General features: G+C 38.4%; 1 protein-coding gene across 2 annotated transcripts in view; it reads left to right on the top strand.

Annotated features, from left to right (window-relative positions):
- Nucleotides 1-18587, top strand: part of uhmk1 (U2AF homology motif (UHM) kinase 1) — a 53316-nt gene that overhangs the window by 1808 nt on the left and 32921 nt on the right. For both annotated transcript variants that reach the window (XR_011357625.1, XM_069937813.1), the window contains exons 2-3: nt 6426-6718; nt 9718-9909. Coding sequence is in view for 1 of the 2 variants with exons in the window: in XM_069937813.1 (XP_069793914.1) it covers nt 6426-6718; nt 9718-9909 (485 nt within the window). In the remaining variant the exon portion in view is untranslated. The remainder of the gene's footprint in view (nt 1-6425; nt 6719-9717; nt 9910-18587) is intronic.

Here is an 18587-nt window from a genome sequence, read left to right as displayed (position 1 = left end):
TGTATTAAGGATATTCTGAATCTGCAGGTGTACTACAAATATAATTTTGCTGCACCATGTATATTTTTTTTACTAATACTGGATCAAATTGTTTAAAACTTCAGCAGTAAATAAGAATTTGGACAGTATGTGGCTTAGAATCTTACTACTCCCAATACTTCTGATCCCTGTCTGCTTGAGGGAGGAACTACACCCCACAGATATAAAAGATTTATTAATGCAGTAACTCCATGAGAAATCTACCAGAAATTAACAATATCAAGACTTATTTCAGTTAACATTGAGAATATTCAGAACCATCATGCACAGATGGAACTTGTGTTTTTTTTTGGAATAAAAAAAATGGATCTGATGAGTAAATTCATGGAATGAATTTGCATCAACAAACTAGAACACGTGAATCTTGAGGGAGGTGGGTGGGGAGGGTAGACACTCATTTCTGTCCTAAAATCGTAAAGATATGGCAAAAATTCTATAGAAGGGCTTCTAGCCAGTTTATTTAAAACACTTTATGGCAAATAAAATATTTATAAAATAGTAATTGTTGTGGAAATCCAGGAACCAATTTAAATTCAGTTGGTCCCTCAAATTATAATAATGCAGTATTTGCTAGTTCAATGGAAAGAACCTCATTATTCTTTGAACATCAAGATATTTTATCCTTTACCTATTTGGTCAGTTTATTGATGCATGTAAAAACATGAATTCATTTGGCAAGATTATCAGTTTCTAACCATTGTGGGCACAGTTGTTCCATTGTATATAATTTCAATTAAAAAAAAACTTGTGATCATTGCAACAATGTTGCATGCTACTGAGGATTGTTTAGTTTATGTAATGAAAATAGATTGATTGACACATCAAATTGTCTGATTAACACTCATTCCTTCAATTATTTTGCGCAATAACCATACAGATCAATTTCAGTGCAATGATATTTCTCAGAATATGGCTGATTCTTTGCCCCATTATCAAACCATTTTTGAAAACGTAGTAAATGCCAATGACTTATTTGTAAGTATGTATTCTACAGTTGTATCATATTTTCCAGCACTGAGTGACATTGCAATAACAACAGTAGTTTGTAACAAGTTAGACCAGGGAAAAGCTTTTTCTTGATGAAATATGAATGCATAGCTTGAATAGTGGTTGAAGACTTTGTATCATACACCCAATTCTGGTTAAAGGATATGCCCAATAAACTTTGCTTTGAAGAAATTCAAAAACTTGTTACTTTCAAGTGAATTCTGATTGGATCATCTCTCTATCTACTCCATGCATTCTTGTCCTTAATGAATGTTGCATATTCTTTGTGGCTCATTGTTTTATGAGAAAGTTTCCAATCAGCATAGACCCCCTTCTTGCCCAACCCTGATCAAAAGATGTAGAAATTTAAGTTGACTCACTATCACAACTGATTTCCAAGTAGGTAATTTCCACACATAGTTGAGTCAAATGTATATGTTTCATTTGTACTATAAGTGCAGTCACAATTGAGATAATTTTACTTGTGTAAACTATGTGAGCATGACATTAATTTTATCTACCATGAAAGTGAAACTACTGGTTTTCATTGCATTTTCATGGGCTGTTTTTCCTGCAACATCACAATATTCAGAATTTATGCCAAGCGCAGCAAGATGTAGCCTGGGAAATTGTCAGATGAATACAATAAACTGGTTATAATGATTGTGACTCTTGCAATATCTTAGCAAGTGCCATTGGTATATAATGAATTGACAGTACATCATGTATTGTTGAGTTAAATGTAATTTTAAAAGTATAAATGAACAGCTTTTGAATCAAAGATTTAAATACGTTGGGCAAGCAAAGGACCAAATGCAATAGGCACGTTATTTGTTAATCAAATCACCAGAAAGATTCTTGACTGCAGGCAACCTGGTGTATTTTCCTTTGAAATATGTGGATTGGTTCATCCCTGCAACTGTTTAATATTCAGAATTTTAAGAGACATAAATGGTCAGAAATGTAGTATAGCTGCTCTAATGAACTGCTTCAGAAGTAGAATTAAATGCTCAGCTTGTTGAATTTGTTGAACTGTAATGGTAAAAGTAACTAAATTCCAAATGTTTGAAATTATTTGCAAACTAACTCAAGTAATGATACTATTCATTGAATAAAAATGGTCAAGGAAAAAGGTGGAATATTCTCAGTGATACTGTATTAGATGATTTCATATGATGGAAGAGGATTCTTTGACAGTGCACAGAGTGAATAAATCACAAGATCATTCTAGCAAATCAATTAAGGTTCAAGGCTCCTTTATTGTCAAGTATATAATCCAAAATGTTTTTTTTGTTTGCCCATAAAGACATGTAAAGAGGTGCCTTATCAAGGAGCCAAAGATAGTCCCTTTAGAGACATTGAGTGTCTGTGGATCCACCACCACCTCCGATGCCACTGCCTCCTGCACCTCAATAACATCCATGAACACATAGCCTTGTGTCTATCCAGTGGAGAATCAATTTCAGGCATCCGAGTCACTCTCCTTGGTCCTGAACACCTGATACAATCAGGAAGCTGTCAGTGCCTGATACCCTTAAGGACCCCTGCTTTTTATTGGCACCCTCACGAATCATGGTGCCAATATCCAGTTCCCACAGGCTGGTTTCCACCAGGGAACCAGGAACCAGCCTGTTGCCTTGTGTGAGTTCTTAAGCCATTGAACCCCTTGCTGGTCGGCTGCTATGGTCTCCTACATTGGAGGGTCTTTTTTCAGTCTTCTCCTCTTTGGCAAGGTCATGTGCTCTCACAGTGGTGCTCTGCTGCTTTCTCCAGAGTCTGCCACCCTCATGGTCTTGGCTGCCAAGCATGGGTGCCATCGCCTTTGACACAACTCTCCATTGGTTCTCATGGTTTTTTTTAAAAAGGCTGTTTAAACCTGAACAGGACCATCACTGTAACAACCAGATAGTTGGTCCCTGCAGAAGAACACTGGAAAATCGATCTTCAGTTCCTATTCTTGGTGGGTCTGCACTTGCAGCAGCTGCAATATCGCTGCCACAAAAAGAAGTATTTGAAGTGTTATTGACCAGCTTCATTTATAGTACTGAATGTAGATCTGGTACGATGTCTGTGATAGCTTTCTATCATTTTTACTGAAGAATGGACTTCAACAAATTTAATCTGTTGTTGTGCAAGTAGCCAAATAGACCTTCCTGTAGAGTAAAATGTACATCCATCAATCTCACCAGAATACCTCTATTTCATTTGAATGGATGTTTCTTAGAAACTTAAATTATTTTAAGTAGATGCATTTTTAAATGTAATGCATGTTTTAGAAAATACCACAAGCCAAATTAAAATAGAATATAAGCAGGATTAGGTTTCATCAAAAAAGAATAATGGATTAAAAAAAGGACTTCCTTCCACTCCCATACCACTTTAAGTAATCCCTATGCCAGCAGTGCTCTGTGATTAGTATGGGGTTGCTTAAGGTGGTATGTGGGTGAAAAGAAAGTTTGAAAACTACTGTTTTAATTATACCTAATTGACTCATTATGTGCATGATTTCATGACTCCACGGTTTCATAACTCCAAAGAAAATGGGCCAATGACAAATTTTCTCAAGCAAAATATTTCAGTAACAATTGGGTCTAGAGCAGTGATTCTCAACCTTCCCTTCCCACGCACATACATAACCACCTTAAACAATCCCTGACTAATCACAGAGCACTGATGGCATAGGGATTACTTAAGGTGGAATGTGAGTGGAAAGAAGAAAGTTGAGAACTGCGGCTTTAGACTATTTTCCTTGCTTTGATATTGGTGAATGCAGTGGGAGAGAGGGGGGTTCACATAATGTAACTTATTTTTTTCACAGGATTAGATGTCATTGATCATACCAGCATTTATCGCCAATGCCTAATTTCATCTAAACTGAATATTCCAAAAAAAGGTAAATTGCAGGAGGAAGAGGAAACCATACAGTAAATGGCAGATTCCTTAGAACCATTGATATCCATAGCTCCCTGAAAGTGAAAACAGGTTGACAAGGTGGTAAGGAAGATGTTCTGGAGGGACTAAGCTGAAAGTGAAAACAGGTTGACAAGGTGGTAAAGAAGGTGTTCTGAGGGGACCATGCTGACCATTGACGGCTCCACTATTGAGGTCATCAAGAGAATCAAGTTCCTTGGAGTTCACTTGGTGGAGAATCTCACCTGGTCCCTTAACACCAACTTCATAGCCAAGAAAGCCCAGCCGTGCCACTACTTCCTGGGAAGGCTGAGGAAAGTTTATCTCCCACCCTCCATCCTCATTACGTTCTATAGAGGATATATCAAGACCATCCTGTGCAACTGCATCACCACCTGGTTTGGAAGCTGTACCTCCTTGGACCACAAGAACCTGCAGGGATAGTGAAGTTAGCAGAAAAGATCATGGGGGTTCTCTTGCTACTATGAAGGACATCTACAACATTCAATGCAAGTGAAAGGCAATAAACATTGTGAAGGACCTCCACACACCCTTTATATAAACTGTTCACCCTTCTGCCATCTGATAGGAGGTACTGCAGCATTCGGGCCTTTGCATATAAATTGGGCAACAGCTTTTCTTCCCCCAAAATATTTGTGGATAAAGTACTGTGAACTGTTTCTGTATACTTCTTAATATTTTAAGTGTTTCATTATTCTAACTTTGTAAATATGCTCTGTGGTCCTGGGGAAATGCTATCTCTTTACCATGGGATCATGGTATGAACGATAAGTAAAGGTGACGACTTGTATGGCATGCTGACCTTCATCAGTTAGTGTATCGAGTATGAAAGTTCACAAATCAGAAACTTTGAAACCAATTTTGGAATGTTATGTGTAGTTCTAGTCACCATATTACAGGAAGGATGTGGAGGCTGTAGAGAGGATGGATGCAGAAGATAATGTTGCCCATGTTTGGAGTGATTGGACAGTCTTGGATTATTTCACCCATTCTCAGCCTGTTTTGGCTATGGCCCTCTTAGGACTCTGCTCAATTTGAAGCAGCCGTTTCATTGGTTTCTTCTGTACTCTTCTGCTACCATTTAATGATTTCATTCTGTGGCCCCCTTAAATGTGCTGTGGCCCTTGGGACCTCATTGAGAATGACTGGTTTAAACTGACCAGTATATTTATATTAATTCATACAGAATGCAAGTTACCTGAAATGCCTTTCTCCTCCCTCAAAAGACATTTCTCTTGAAATTAATAATATTGCTGAAAAACTTAGATTTAATTTTCAGTAACCTGAACTTTTCAAAATTATCATTGTGCTATGTGGGGAAAGATTTTTACAATGCTATTTGAAAAAGTCAGATGGTTTCCTAATGTCTTTAGTATAGATTGTTTACTTATTTCACTCCCTGGTGCAAGTTGTTTACATCATTTATGAAGAAACCTGTGAAATGACACATAGAAACATGTCAGATAGAAAGGAGGCTCTGGTTCTTCCTTAGTACAAAAGTAGGTTTGCAATACATTTCAAAAACTTGAGTTTAAAAATTATCTTCAGATATGAAGCAGCATTTTTGCTAGTTCTCTGCTAGCCTATTGATTTTTGGAAGTGAAGTTCTTCATGGAGTCTTGAGGCAACAAGAGAATGTAATGCTGAAAATGCCAAAACATTTGAGTGCAAATTTTAATAACTGATCAAGATTTTTCAAATTGGTTTACTGCCTCTGCCCAAGTTTAAAAAAATATTTTCTTCTAATACTTAGGCCAATGTGCACTGTAAATATTTAGGCCATTTCGGCCCTTGAGTCCGTGCCACCCAATTAACCCACACCCCTGATACGTTTCAAATGGTGGGAGGAAACCGGAGCCCCTTGGGAAAACCCACGCAGACATGTGGCGAATGTACAAACTCCTTACAGACCGCGCGAGATTCGAACCCCAGTCCAAAATGCTGGTGCTGTGAAGATGTTGTGCTCACTGCCTTGCCAACCGTGTGGCCTGCAGTGGAGACCAGACATAACTTTCATATCAATTTCAATATGCCCAATGTAGTATTTTCAAAGTGAGGTCATATCGTGTACAGCAAGCTGTACAATAAAAAGTGATAATAACCAGATAATATTTTGGTGAAGTTGATTGTGGGAAAATATTGGTAAGAACATCTGGAATAAATCTTCCTGCTCTTCCAAATTGTATTGTATGATATTTTAAAAATTATTTAATAAAGCATATGGTAGGCAATACTCATTTTAACTAATAGCACTGTAGGGAGATTTGTTACCTATAGTTATACTTTTAAAACTCTTTGCAAGATAACTTTGCAATATTTGTACTTTGTATTTTTGGAATTCTTGATCAGTGTCATTCACCAAGTTATTTCACTACTAACAAAATTGCAAGCTTGTGAAATAGATGTAGAAAAATAATTATGCAACCTATTTCATGTGGATTAATTTATAATTTCTTCTTTATTTTCAGTCACTTTATACGGGAGATTTTCAAACTTATCCTACACAAACCAACGTTGTAACTGCATTTTGCTGGAACTGTTGGATGTCAGTGTCTCAGAGTTGCTGTTACACTCCATTAATCGTGGACATTCAATGTGGATGATTCAGCATTGTGCACGGGATGTTCTGAGTGCACTGGCTTTTATTCACCATGAGGGTTACGTGCATGCGGATCTTAAACCATGTAATATTCTTTGGAGTGCGGAGAATGAATGTTTTAAACTCATTGATTTTGGGCTAAGTTTCCAAGAAGGAAATCAGGTAAATTGTGAATAGAAAGTTCATTAGTGTAAGAGAAGAGTATAAATGTTTGGATGGTTTGTATAACTAGTGAAATATTTGTTTGCAGCTCTTGACAGCTAACACAGGTAACTAAGCTAATTACATGCAATTATATTCATTTCCATAGACTCTTCAATATGGAAATACACCTTGATTCAAGGCAACCGAGTGGCCATTTGAGCTTGCCCCATTTGTTTGTACTTGGGTGACATCCCGCTAAGATTTTCCTATCCATGTACTTGTTTAAAGTCTTTACGTATTGTACGTGCTACTCTCACTTCCTCCGGCAGCTCTCTATATACACCCACTTCTGAAAAAGGTGCCCTTCCAGATCCCATTAAATCATTCCCATCTCATCTTAAATGCATGCCCATCTTGGTCTTTGAAAAGATTTTCTGATCTGACATTAAAGCAACCTTTCTAGAGTAAGGGATGTTGGAAACACTGAGAAATACAAAATGACATAAGATGATATTAAGGTGATGATGAAGTAATGAAGCGTAAAACCTGAATTGCATTTATAACAGGTTAAGTTTCGAAGAATTCATCAATCATTACTTCTCTAATAAGTGGATAGTGTTGCCACCCGCTACAAAGAAACACATATACACACAGTGTGGCAAGTTAAGCTCACTCCTTTATTAAGGCCAGAAAGGCTTCTTTTATACTGTTCAAGTTCCTGTTTTTTGCTGATTGACTGAGTCAGGCATATGAATAACAATAATGGGCGGGAAAGTCCATGCATATGAATGCCCTTCTTCCCCACACTGTTTCTGCTGAGATAGCTGGGCAGCTTGACCAAAGCCATTTTAGGTCTGTCTGATGCTGCCCCATCTTCTACCCCTGCCAGTTCGTTGTCCTGGGAGTCACTTTAGCGAACTCTGTCCGCGTCTGCTGCTGCGTGATGCGCTGGCCCGATCTCCACAATTGTGGGCTGCCACATGAACCCCCCCCCCCAGAACCGGCATTACAGTCTATAATGTCCGTAGGTATAGTCCCCAAACTCTTTTGTGGTCTGCCTCTGCATTGAGGTGTTGGTGTCTCGTCTGTGTGGGCAGGCTTGAGTCTATCAGCAGTGAAAACCTTTGGATTATGTTGGAATCTAGGGGTTAAAACAGTATGAAATAAATGATTAATTAATAAGTGTATATTTACTGCATGGTTCAGGGAAAAAGGAATGTGATTAAGTGGCAATCACAGCAGGGAGCAAAGTTGGCTGAGCAAAATTGTCTGCTCCAAAATACAGGGAGAGGAAATGCATAAAACAATTTAGGAGGAATGCTCAAACTAAATGAGGTGGTGAGTAGCACAGGAGACACAGGCCAGATCAGAACAAAGAATGGCCTGTAAGAAACAAAGGGAATGGAAAACAAGTCTAGGAGGAAGATTAAGGCAGGAGGAGGTGTTAAAGAGAACAGCAGAAATTGGCAGGACAAGAACAGAATGGTGATTAGAGATATCTGGGGATGAATTAATTTCTGATCAACACAACAGGATAGTCTGGCCTGGAGGATTAAGATGGGAGTGCGACACCCCAGATATCTGCAAAACAGGAGATGACTTGTGATAACCCTTATGCAAAAAGATCTAGCAAAGGAAGACAACTTTTGTTCTGTATGATAATGAAATCTAGCAAAGGAAGCCAACTTTTGTTCTGTATGATAAGGTTGACCTATATAAACTGAACCAACTGGACAATAGGGGTCAGTCTTGGGGAGTAGCTCACTGTGCAGGTGACCTATGAACTAATGAGTGACCCAGAGCTCTGTTAAGTTTTATTCTTGTGCTGTGTAATAAATTGACTGTTGAACCGAATACCTTCTCCTATCACTTCATTCAAAGAACGCGCTGGACTCAGACTACACATAGACTAAATTAAGAGTAAGTTAAAGCCAGAGTCCGACAATTACCACTGATGTTCAGCTCAAAGGTGGTTCCGTTGTTCCGATGACTTGAAAGGGACCTTCATATGGCTTCTGCAGTGGTGAACGGTGGGGTCCTCTGCGTACAAATATGTACTCACAGTCCTTGAGTTCTTTGGAGATATTAGACTTGGCTTGTCCGTGTCTGGAGGGTTGATTCGGAGCCAGGTTACCAACATTTTCGCGCAGCCTGTCCAGGAAGGTGGTTGTCTCTTCCTTCTGTGCCCCCACACAGAGTGGCAGGTTAAGCTCACTGTTTTATTAGGACTGGAAAGGCTGCTTTTATACTGTTCCAAGTTCCTGCCATTTTTTTTGCCATATGAATAACAATAGCGGGTGGGAACATCCATGCATTTGAATGCCCTTCTTCCCCAGCCTGTTTCTGCTGAGTTAACTGGGCAGCTTAACCAATGCCATTTTAGGGCTGTTGGTCTGATGCTGCCCCAGCTTCTACCCCACCAGTTTGTTGTCCTGGGAGTCACTTTAGTGATCTCTGTCTGCATCTGCTGCCACATGATGTGCTGGCCTGACCTCTTCAATTGCAGGCTGCCAAAATAGCAGTAATTTCTAGCAGGTTTCATGGAGCTAAATAATCAGAAACTGCTTTAATGAGGAGGAGGAAATCTGAAAAATTTCGAATATCACATTTTTTTCATGGAAAGCTTGTGTGCATTGAATGAATCGACAAAATTCTGGGTTAATTGCAGAAACCATATCGATCTCTGCATTCATTACTTCAGGAATTTAAGTTCACAGAAATCTCAACTTGAAATAAAATCATATGAATGAAATAATGTGTATGATCAACTTAAGTTTTTGTAAGCCAAATGTTTCAAGTAATTACAAATCAATAATAGAACAGAAGAAACCTAATTAATCTTTAACACATCTTTAACACACAAGCTTTCCAAAAATATAATGTTCTCAGGAATGTTACAGAACCAAAATTAAGTTGTAAGTAATAAATACAATAACTTGAAAAGATGCTGAGTTAACCTACTTAAAGATAGCGAGATTTAGGATTCAGTCATAATCTTTGTTGTATACTCTATGCAGGATGTAAAGTACATTCAAACGGATGGCTACAGAGCTCCTGAAGCAGAGTTGCATAATATTCTTGCACAGATGGGGTTGGAAAGTAATACAGAATGCACAACTGCAGTTGATATTTGGAGCCTCGGAGTAATTTTGTTGGAAATGTTCTCAGGAATTAAACTGAAAGAGACTATCAGATCTCCACAATGGAAGGTAAGAATCAATATTTATTGAACTACAGATTTAAAATTTGCAGTGTTGCATTAATTTGCAAGGCAATGTCATCTTAAAAATTGGGGTATTTAACATGTGTTCAGAAAAGTAAATTCTAACATTAAAATCAGCTAGAGTAGACAAATTGAGAAAATGGCCATGTTTTATGCTTAAAATACTATGGGTGAGTGGTCCTGTATCTGGCCCTAACGAAGCTGCCCGCCCCCCCCCCCCCCCCCGTTAAAGCATATAATTACAAATGGAATAAAATTAATAGTAAAATTGGGGGAGGGGTCCTCTTTCACCTAAAACATTAACAATTGATAAAATCCTGGACACTTGTTCCGAGGCACAGGTCAAGTGTATTGCGTATTCTTTATGAGCAGGGACAATTTGTGACATTTGAGCAAATTGAGAATAAATATAGAGTTTTAAAAACACAATTTTTCTGCTATTTTCAGTTAAGATCTTAATTATTGGACAAATTAGTTCCAGCACTAACCTTACAGCAAAATAGACACTCTGGTTTGAAAGGGGAGCAAAAATAATTATTTCAAAAATGTATTTCTTACTTCGGGCTGGAATCCCTTGACAAGGGCTTGATAAATCGAGACAAAAGTGGGAATCAGATTTGGGTATAGAAGTTGATCCATTTTGCCTTCCTGACTAATACGATTAATATAAAGTATCGGCAGGTGCAATATAACTTCTTGCATCAGTTATACCTTACTCCACAAAAATTACATAAATTCAGATCAGAAATATTAGACTATTGATGTGGTGAAGAAATAGGTACTTTCTGGGAAGATTTGGGTAATCTGGGGAAAATCTACAGGAATTCGATATTCTCAGGCACCTGAATTATTTTTATTGGGGAATTTAGAAGACACAAGTCCTAAAGTGAGGCTGTCGAAATGTCAATTAAAATTTGTTAAGCTCGCTTTAGCAGTGGCCAGGAAATGCATAGCAGTTACTTGGAAATCTGATTCCCAACTAGGTTTAGCCCACTGGAAGATATAAATGTATAATTGTGTTCCCCTGGAGAAGATCACCTATAACAGTTATGATATATTTTCAAGAATTTTCATACCTCGTGTACTTCAGGGCAAATCTTTAATGATGCCCCCTCCTGTCTTTTCCACCCAGTGTTCTCAGTGTCGAGAACCCTAGATAAGTCAGGTTATTTGTCCCTTGATGGGAGTGGGGTTTATCCTAGGTGAAGCCAATCTTCTTTTTCTTTCTCTTATTTTTTCTTTCTTCTTGTTTCTTGGGGGGGGGGGTGGGAGGGTTTCTCTTATTTTGTTATTCTTTCTCTCGATTATCTTTTTCTCCCTTTGGTTCAACGTGGACATGGAATTTGAATTTTGAAGTATTATAATTTTTCTTTATAATGAATCAGATTTTAACTTTTTCTCACTTTAATATTGATATGCAGATTGATATTTATATTACTTTTGTTAATATTATTGATATTGATGTTTTTCTTTTTGATTATTTTTCATTTCGACTGCATGTTGATTGAAAATTCTCAAAATAAAATATTCAAAAAAAAAAGTGTGAATGGACCTGAAATGTTTGTCTCCACTTCAGCTGGTATAGAATCTGGGGAAAGAGAAAAAACTTCACTAAACAAATGCTTTTCAACTTGGGCTTTCACCAACATCATCTGAAAGCCGTGCTTCTATCCGTTAATCCCAGAAAGAGTAAAGTACTTGACAAACAATGATTTAAAAACCTGCCATATTTTCTTTTTGTATATGGCTAATTATTTTCAGAAGCACAGGTGTAGCTATTTAAAAAGAAGCCCCTTCCAACTTACATCCACAACATCTCGCATGCCCTCCATCACTTGAACAGCTTCCAGTTCTCTGATCTCGACTGCCACATTTTCACTCAGGACATCCATTCTCTATGCAACTCCATTCCTCACACTAATGGTCTCAAAGCCCTTAATAACAGACTCAACCAGTCCCCCTCTATTTCCACCCTCCTCCGCTCGACAGAATTTATTCTTACCCTCAATAACTTCTCCTTTTACTCATTTCAATTTCTCCAGGCTTGTAGATACCCACATTAGTCCCAAGCCATGCATGCTTTTTCATTGACAATAGGGAGCAATCTATCCAACAAGCTTACACTGAGAAGTCTCCTCAATTCTTTACTACATTGATGACTATATTGGTGTTGATTCCTGACATATTGATGAGCTCGTCAACTTTATCCACTTTGATAACTTTCACTCCAACCTCAAAGTCACTTGGTCCATCTCTTGCATCATTCTCCCATTTTATGATTTTTATTTCTCTTCATATATTTTCTACAATCCACTTAGTCCCACAATTACCTTGACTATACCTCTTCACATCCTATCTCCTATAAGGATTCTATTCCTTTTCTCTTAATTCCTCCATCTCTGTCAATTCTGTTCTCAGGATGAGGCCTTGCATTCCAGAATGTCCAAAATGTTGTCGTCCTTCACAAAATGTGGCTTCTCCTCCACTACATTTAACTCAGCACTTACTCGTATCTCTTCTATCCCCTCCACCCCCAGATGCAACAAGCACAGGATTCTCCTTGTCCTCCCCTACCATCCTACCATAATACTATTCTCCACAGTTTCTCTACCTACAATGTGATCCCACCAACAGACTCATCCTCCCCTCCCCGCTCCACTTTTCTCAGAGTGCTCCCTCCAGGATTCACTCCTCCACTCATCAATTCCCACTCATCAATTCCCACTCATCAATTCCCACTCATCAATTCCCACTCATCAATTCCCACTCATCAATTCCCACTCATCAATTCCCACTCATCAATTCCCACTCATCAATTCCCACTCATCAATTCCCACTCATCAATTCCCACTCATCAATTCCCACTCATCAATTCCCACTCATCAATTCCCACTCATCAATTCCCACTCATCAATTCCCACTCATCAATTCCCACTCATCAATTCCCACTCATCAATTCCCACTCATCAATTCCCACTCATCAATTCCCACTCATCAATTCCCACTCATCAATTCCCACTCATCAATTCCCACTCATCAATTCCCACTCATCAATTCCCACTCATCAATTCCCACTCATCAATTCCCACTCATCAATTCCCACTCATCAATTCCCACTTGTGCATACACTTGCACCACCATTCAGGGCCCAAACAGTCCTTCCAAGTGAAGCAACACTTGTGAATTTTCGGGTCCAGTGCTCCAATGTGGTCTCCTCTACAGGTTCAAAATTAAAATTTATTGTCAGGGTACATATATGACATCACTTACAATTCTGATTTTCTTTATAATCGGAAAGACTGGATACAGATTGAGAGATTGTCTCGTTGAACATGTTTACTCTATCCGCTGCAATAGAAAAGACATGCCAGTAGCCAACCATTTTAATTCCGCACACCATTCCTGTACCAACATGTATATCCATGGCCTCATGCATTGCCAAACTAAGGCTACCTGCAAATTGAAGGAACAGCACCTAATATTCTGTCTGGGCACACTCCAACAACATTGCATTAACATCAATTTCTGTTAAACCCCTTTCCTGTGTCTCTTTCCCTACCCCCCCTATCCTTTCCTCCCCTTGCCTTCATTCTCCATTCAGAGAGCTATCCTCTTTCTATCATTTCTCAACTTTTTTTCTATTCTACCCTCTCACTTCTGTCCATCATTTAACTCTTATGAGTTACCTCTCCTTGCCCCTTTCCCATTGGTCTCCTTTCCCTATCCCTGTTCCCTTTCCTTTTTATTTTGGCACCTGCCTGTTTTTGCTCATACTTTCATGAAGGACTAAGGCCAATAACATTGGTTACCCGTTACTTCTTTTCTTTAAATATTTTATTTAAATTTTTAAAATCAAACATGTAATAAACAAAAACAGGAAAAATTTGAATACAGAGTAAAAATAATGGTCTATGATATATGATGGCTAAAATGATGAAATTATATGATGAAAAGTTATATGATGAAAAGGTGGTTACGAAACAAAGTCCCAAAGAGGTGAAGAGAAGAAAAAGAGAGAAAGGGAAAGAGAAATAAAGATTATTGGAGATCTGTTGTCAACCCCACAAATTTCACATTTCAAAGTTTACCTGGATCTCGAGGGAATGGGTCTTGTGGGTGAGATGGGGCACAATTAAAGATTTGTATTTGCATGTTATAAATATGGCTGCCATATTTTTAAGAACATGACATACTTATTTCTTAGTTTATGGGTAATCTCAAGGGGAAACACAGTTATGCATTTTTGCATTTCAGTAATCAGACTTTCAAGTAACTGATGTACATTTCTGGCTACTGCCAATGCAATCTTGACAAATATGGTCTTATACTGGCAAAATTTCCCAATAAGAATACTTTTGGGTTCTGTGGAAATTGAATTTCTGTAATTTGCTCTGAGTTTCTGCAGATCTACCAAAAATTGTCTTGCCTTGGAACATGCTGAAGTTGAATGTAAAAAAAAAAGTTCCTATATCCTCACAACACCTAAAGCATTGATCCAAATTGTCTAATTTTAATTAATTTAGTTTTTGCAGCATAAGATATAGCTAGTGCAAAAAAATTATATTGCACCAATCTGTACCTTGCATTTATTGTGTTTGTCATACAGTCCCGGCATAAATCAGACCAGTTTTGATCACCAAAACTGATTCCCATCTCTGCCTAGACTTGCGTGCACCCCCTGAATAAGGGATCCCATTTGAAGTAATAAATGCATTGCTGAAGTAAATTTCTTTTGAATCAAGAGTCTCCACAACACTATTCTTTGATAGTCATTGTCGGACCCAATTTATCCTTTAAATGGAAAATAGCAGAATATTGTATTATTACTAAACTTGTTTTATAATTGTTCAAATGACATAAGTTGCCCCTGCTCATAACAATTCTCAATAAATCTTTTTGGGACTAGGTATCTAAAATCTTATTACTCATTGTTAAAGGTATAAGTCTATTCTGAGTCAGGGCCTGATTTGAAAGATTTTATGGTGTATCCGGCGTACAAGTCGACCCAAATTTTATGGCTGCCTGAGGTGCCCCGTTGACTGGCATGTATGTCGACCCCCCTCCCCAAAGCTTGTGATACCTGAGATGGGCCATTGATGAGATACGTCAACCCCCATAAATGGCACGGATTGTTCTGCTGGGCATTGGCTTGAGGTGATTGCTATCATGGAGGGTTCATCGACACAACAGATGACAGAAATATAAAGCAGCTTTATGTTGAAAGTGATAGAAATGGCCAAGAAAACCAACAACTGCACTGCTGCAAGAAAATTTGATGAGCATGAGAAGTTGGTAAGAGATTGGAGGAAGAAAGAAGAGACTTTAGGAAGCATACAAAAATTCAATGTTCATTGAGAAAAGGAATCGTTCGTTTGCCAGAGTTAGAAAATCACGTTGCAAAATGGATATGTGAACAGAGGCAAGATTGTTACATAGTCACCCAAACTAAAATAAGAACATTTGCACTGCAGTGGGCCAAGTTGCACCCAGACCTCAGTTATGATTTTGAGGCTACAGTAGACTGGTACACTCATTTCATGAACAAGAAAAATCTGGTATTACACCAAAAAACAAAAACTGCACAGAAATTACCAAAAGATCTTGATCATAAAGTTGCTTTCACCAGTTTATTTTACAGAACCGGCAGAAACACCAGTTTGCATGGGCAAATGTCAGAAACATGGACAAAACCACCATGAATTTTGACATGATAGGCAATAGAACAGTGGAATGGAAAGGTGTTAAAACTGTGCAAACAATAAGTAAAGGCCACAAAAGGACCTGGATTACCATGGTGTTGACGTGCATGGCTGGTGGGACAAATTTAAGACCCATGATAATCTTCAAACACAAAATTAAACTGAAAATGAAATTCCCTGCAGGTATTTTTGTACATTTTCATGTAAAAGAATGGATGGATGAAAATGATGTAAAACTATGGATAGACAATATGTGGAACAGGCGGTTTATATAAAGAATGGAGTTTGCTGGTCTGGAATATGTTTTCTAGCCACTTAACTGTGAAGTTAAAAGTAGATTAGCACTACATAATACTTGGTGGATTTTCCTGGGTAGTTCGATGTCAATATTACAACCTCTCAATGTCTGCTTGAACAAGCCATTGAAAGAACATGTGCGTGAGGAATGGAATACATGGATGTCAAGTGCAGAAAATTAGTTTACAAAAGGCGGGGCAATGTGTGCTGCATCACCTGATGTGCTATGTGACGTTGTGCTCAAGGCATGGGATAAAGTTAGAGACTGATAAAAATCATTTAAAAAGTGCAGTATCTCTTGCGGAATTTAAGGTATGGAAGGTGATTGTTGGACACTGGTGACAAAGCTGAAACTGCCTCATCAGATACAGACTGAGATCCATAAACTGTCAGGGTATGGATGTGCTTGCTGCCATCTGCTTCAGATAATGAGAACAAGAGTGATTGTGAAGGGTTCTAAATGTGTTGTTTTCAGTAAAAATCTCAATGAAAATCAGTCACAGTCAGGTTTATTTTTGGTCTTTCAAGGGTTGATTTATACACCGAATTGGTTTTTGAAGGGTCGACTTGTATGCTGGATCAGTGAGGATTGGATTTTGAGCTGAATTTAAGGTTTCAAAAATGCATCTGGTGTATAAGTCGACCCTTGTTTTTTGAGACATTTTTTGGGTTTCATGACGACTTGTATGCTGAAATATGTGGCATATGTATTAACAAGAGAGTTTCTTTCTCACCAGCTATTACTTTTGAGTGCCATTTATATATAAAATCCCCAGCTAGCCTCTCTCCCACTTTATACAGTTCTATTTTTACCCATGAAGGATTATCTCCTCCCTCAAATAGGGAGTTAAGAAATTCCATGTTAATTTTTCTATGGAGACTCTTGTCATCTACCTTTCCAAAGAAATTTTCTGACATGATTATTTATTCCTGAAAAAAAACCGGAGGCAATGGTATAGTCAGTGTCTGAAAGAGATATTGTGCTCTTGGAAATTTATTCATTTTTACATAATTGACTCTACCAACTAGCATAGCCATCCATCCACCTGTTCAAATCTTCTTCAACCTTTTTAAGCAAGGGGAGATGATTTAGTATGTATAAATTCTGTAGGTTATTAATCTGTTTTAATCCCTAAATATTTTATCCCATTTGGTGGCCATTTAAATTGAGTATTTGGCATTGGCTATTGTCCCCACCTATAAGCAGCATAATTTTGCTTTATCACAATTTATTTTATAACCTGACTTTCCTATGCTCTTCCAGTTTTGAGTACAATTTCTGTAATGAAGTTACTGGTTCTGTCAAATATATCAATATGTCATCTGCAGATAAATTAATCTTGTGTTTCTCCTGGTTAACCCAGAATCCCTTATTGCCTGGATCTCACCAAATTGTTTTGGCTAACAGTTCTATAGCCAATATAAAGAGAATATAAAGTGGATATCTTTGCTAGATCTAGTTAAAGGGAATGCTGGAAAAGTTTGTCCGTTAGTTACAACTTTGGCTTTGGGTTCATTATACAGTAAGACCTCGTTGGAACATGGGTCCAAGATTTCATACCGCGTTACAGCCAAGTCGCAGAACAGGTACATAAATGTCATGTTTCAGGAAGCAGGAAAACAGAATTTAATAAGCCCACCTGATTTGTGCTGCCGTATCCACCCCCTTCCAGTCACGCTGCTATCTCCCCCTGCACCCCTCTCGCCCGCCTGACTTGCGCTCCCAATCTTCCCCCTCGCCCGCCTGACTCGTGCTGCCAGTCTTCCCCCTCGTCCGCCCGACTCGCGCTGCCAGTCTCCTCCACTTGCCCGTCATAAAAGTCAATTTTTTGAGTTTGTGGCTGTTAGCCACTGTTAGCCTGCCATCCTAAATTCAATGTTTGGGGTCCACAGACTCCTGCGCTATAAGCAATTCCACGGATTAACAAATCACGTTCTAACGAGGTTTCACTGTATAATGCCCTAATCCAATTTATAAAAGTTTGCCCTAATCCAAATCTTTCCTGTACTTGAAATTAAAAATCCCATTCTAGCCTTTTTTGCGCCCAGGGCCACAGCTACGCTCAAATCACCTCTTGTTTGGGCCAAATAAATTGCAGACTGTCTCTTATGATCCATATTTGTTAATTTTGGCAAAAGTTTTGCAAGCCTATTTGCCAAGTCTTTGGCAATAATTTTATAATCCAAATTCAATAACGAAATTGGTCTACATGATGACAACTTCAGTGGGTCTCTCTTTTTTTAGTTATCAGTGTAATTATTGCCGTGGTTACCTTTTAGATGTTGTGTAACTTGCTTAGTTTTTCCAGCACTTTTGTGTAATGCCCTGCAACTGCATCGTCTGCAGACTTGCCAATTTAACATTTTAGGGTGGCATGGCGGTAGCGCAATGCCTTTTCAGCACCAGCGATCAGTACCAGGGTTCGAATTCTGTGCTGTCTGTAAGGAGTTTGTACATTCTCCCCTTGTCTGTGTCAGTTTTCCCCAGGGGTGCTGGTTTCTTCCCACTGTTTGAAGCTATACCCAGGTATAGGTTAATTGGGTGTAAATTTGGCAGCATGGACTCATGGGCTGAAATGGCCTGTTACCGTGCTGTATGTCAAAAGTTTTTTTTTAAAATTAGCTTTCTTTATGTGTAGCTGACAGTTGTAATCAAAAAAAATATTTT

Source organism: Narcine bancroftii, chromosome 5, assembly GCF_036971445.1.
Source record: "Narcine bancroftii isolate sNarBan1 chromosome 5, sNarBan1.hap1, whole genome shotgun sequence".
Taxonomy (NCBI): Eukaryota; Metazoa; Chordata; class Chondrichthyes; order Torpediniformes; family Narcinidae; genus Narcine; species Narcine bancroftii.
Note: the sequence above shows the minus strand (reverse complement) of the source record. Positions and strands in the feature narration are given on the sequence as shown.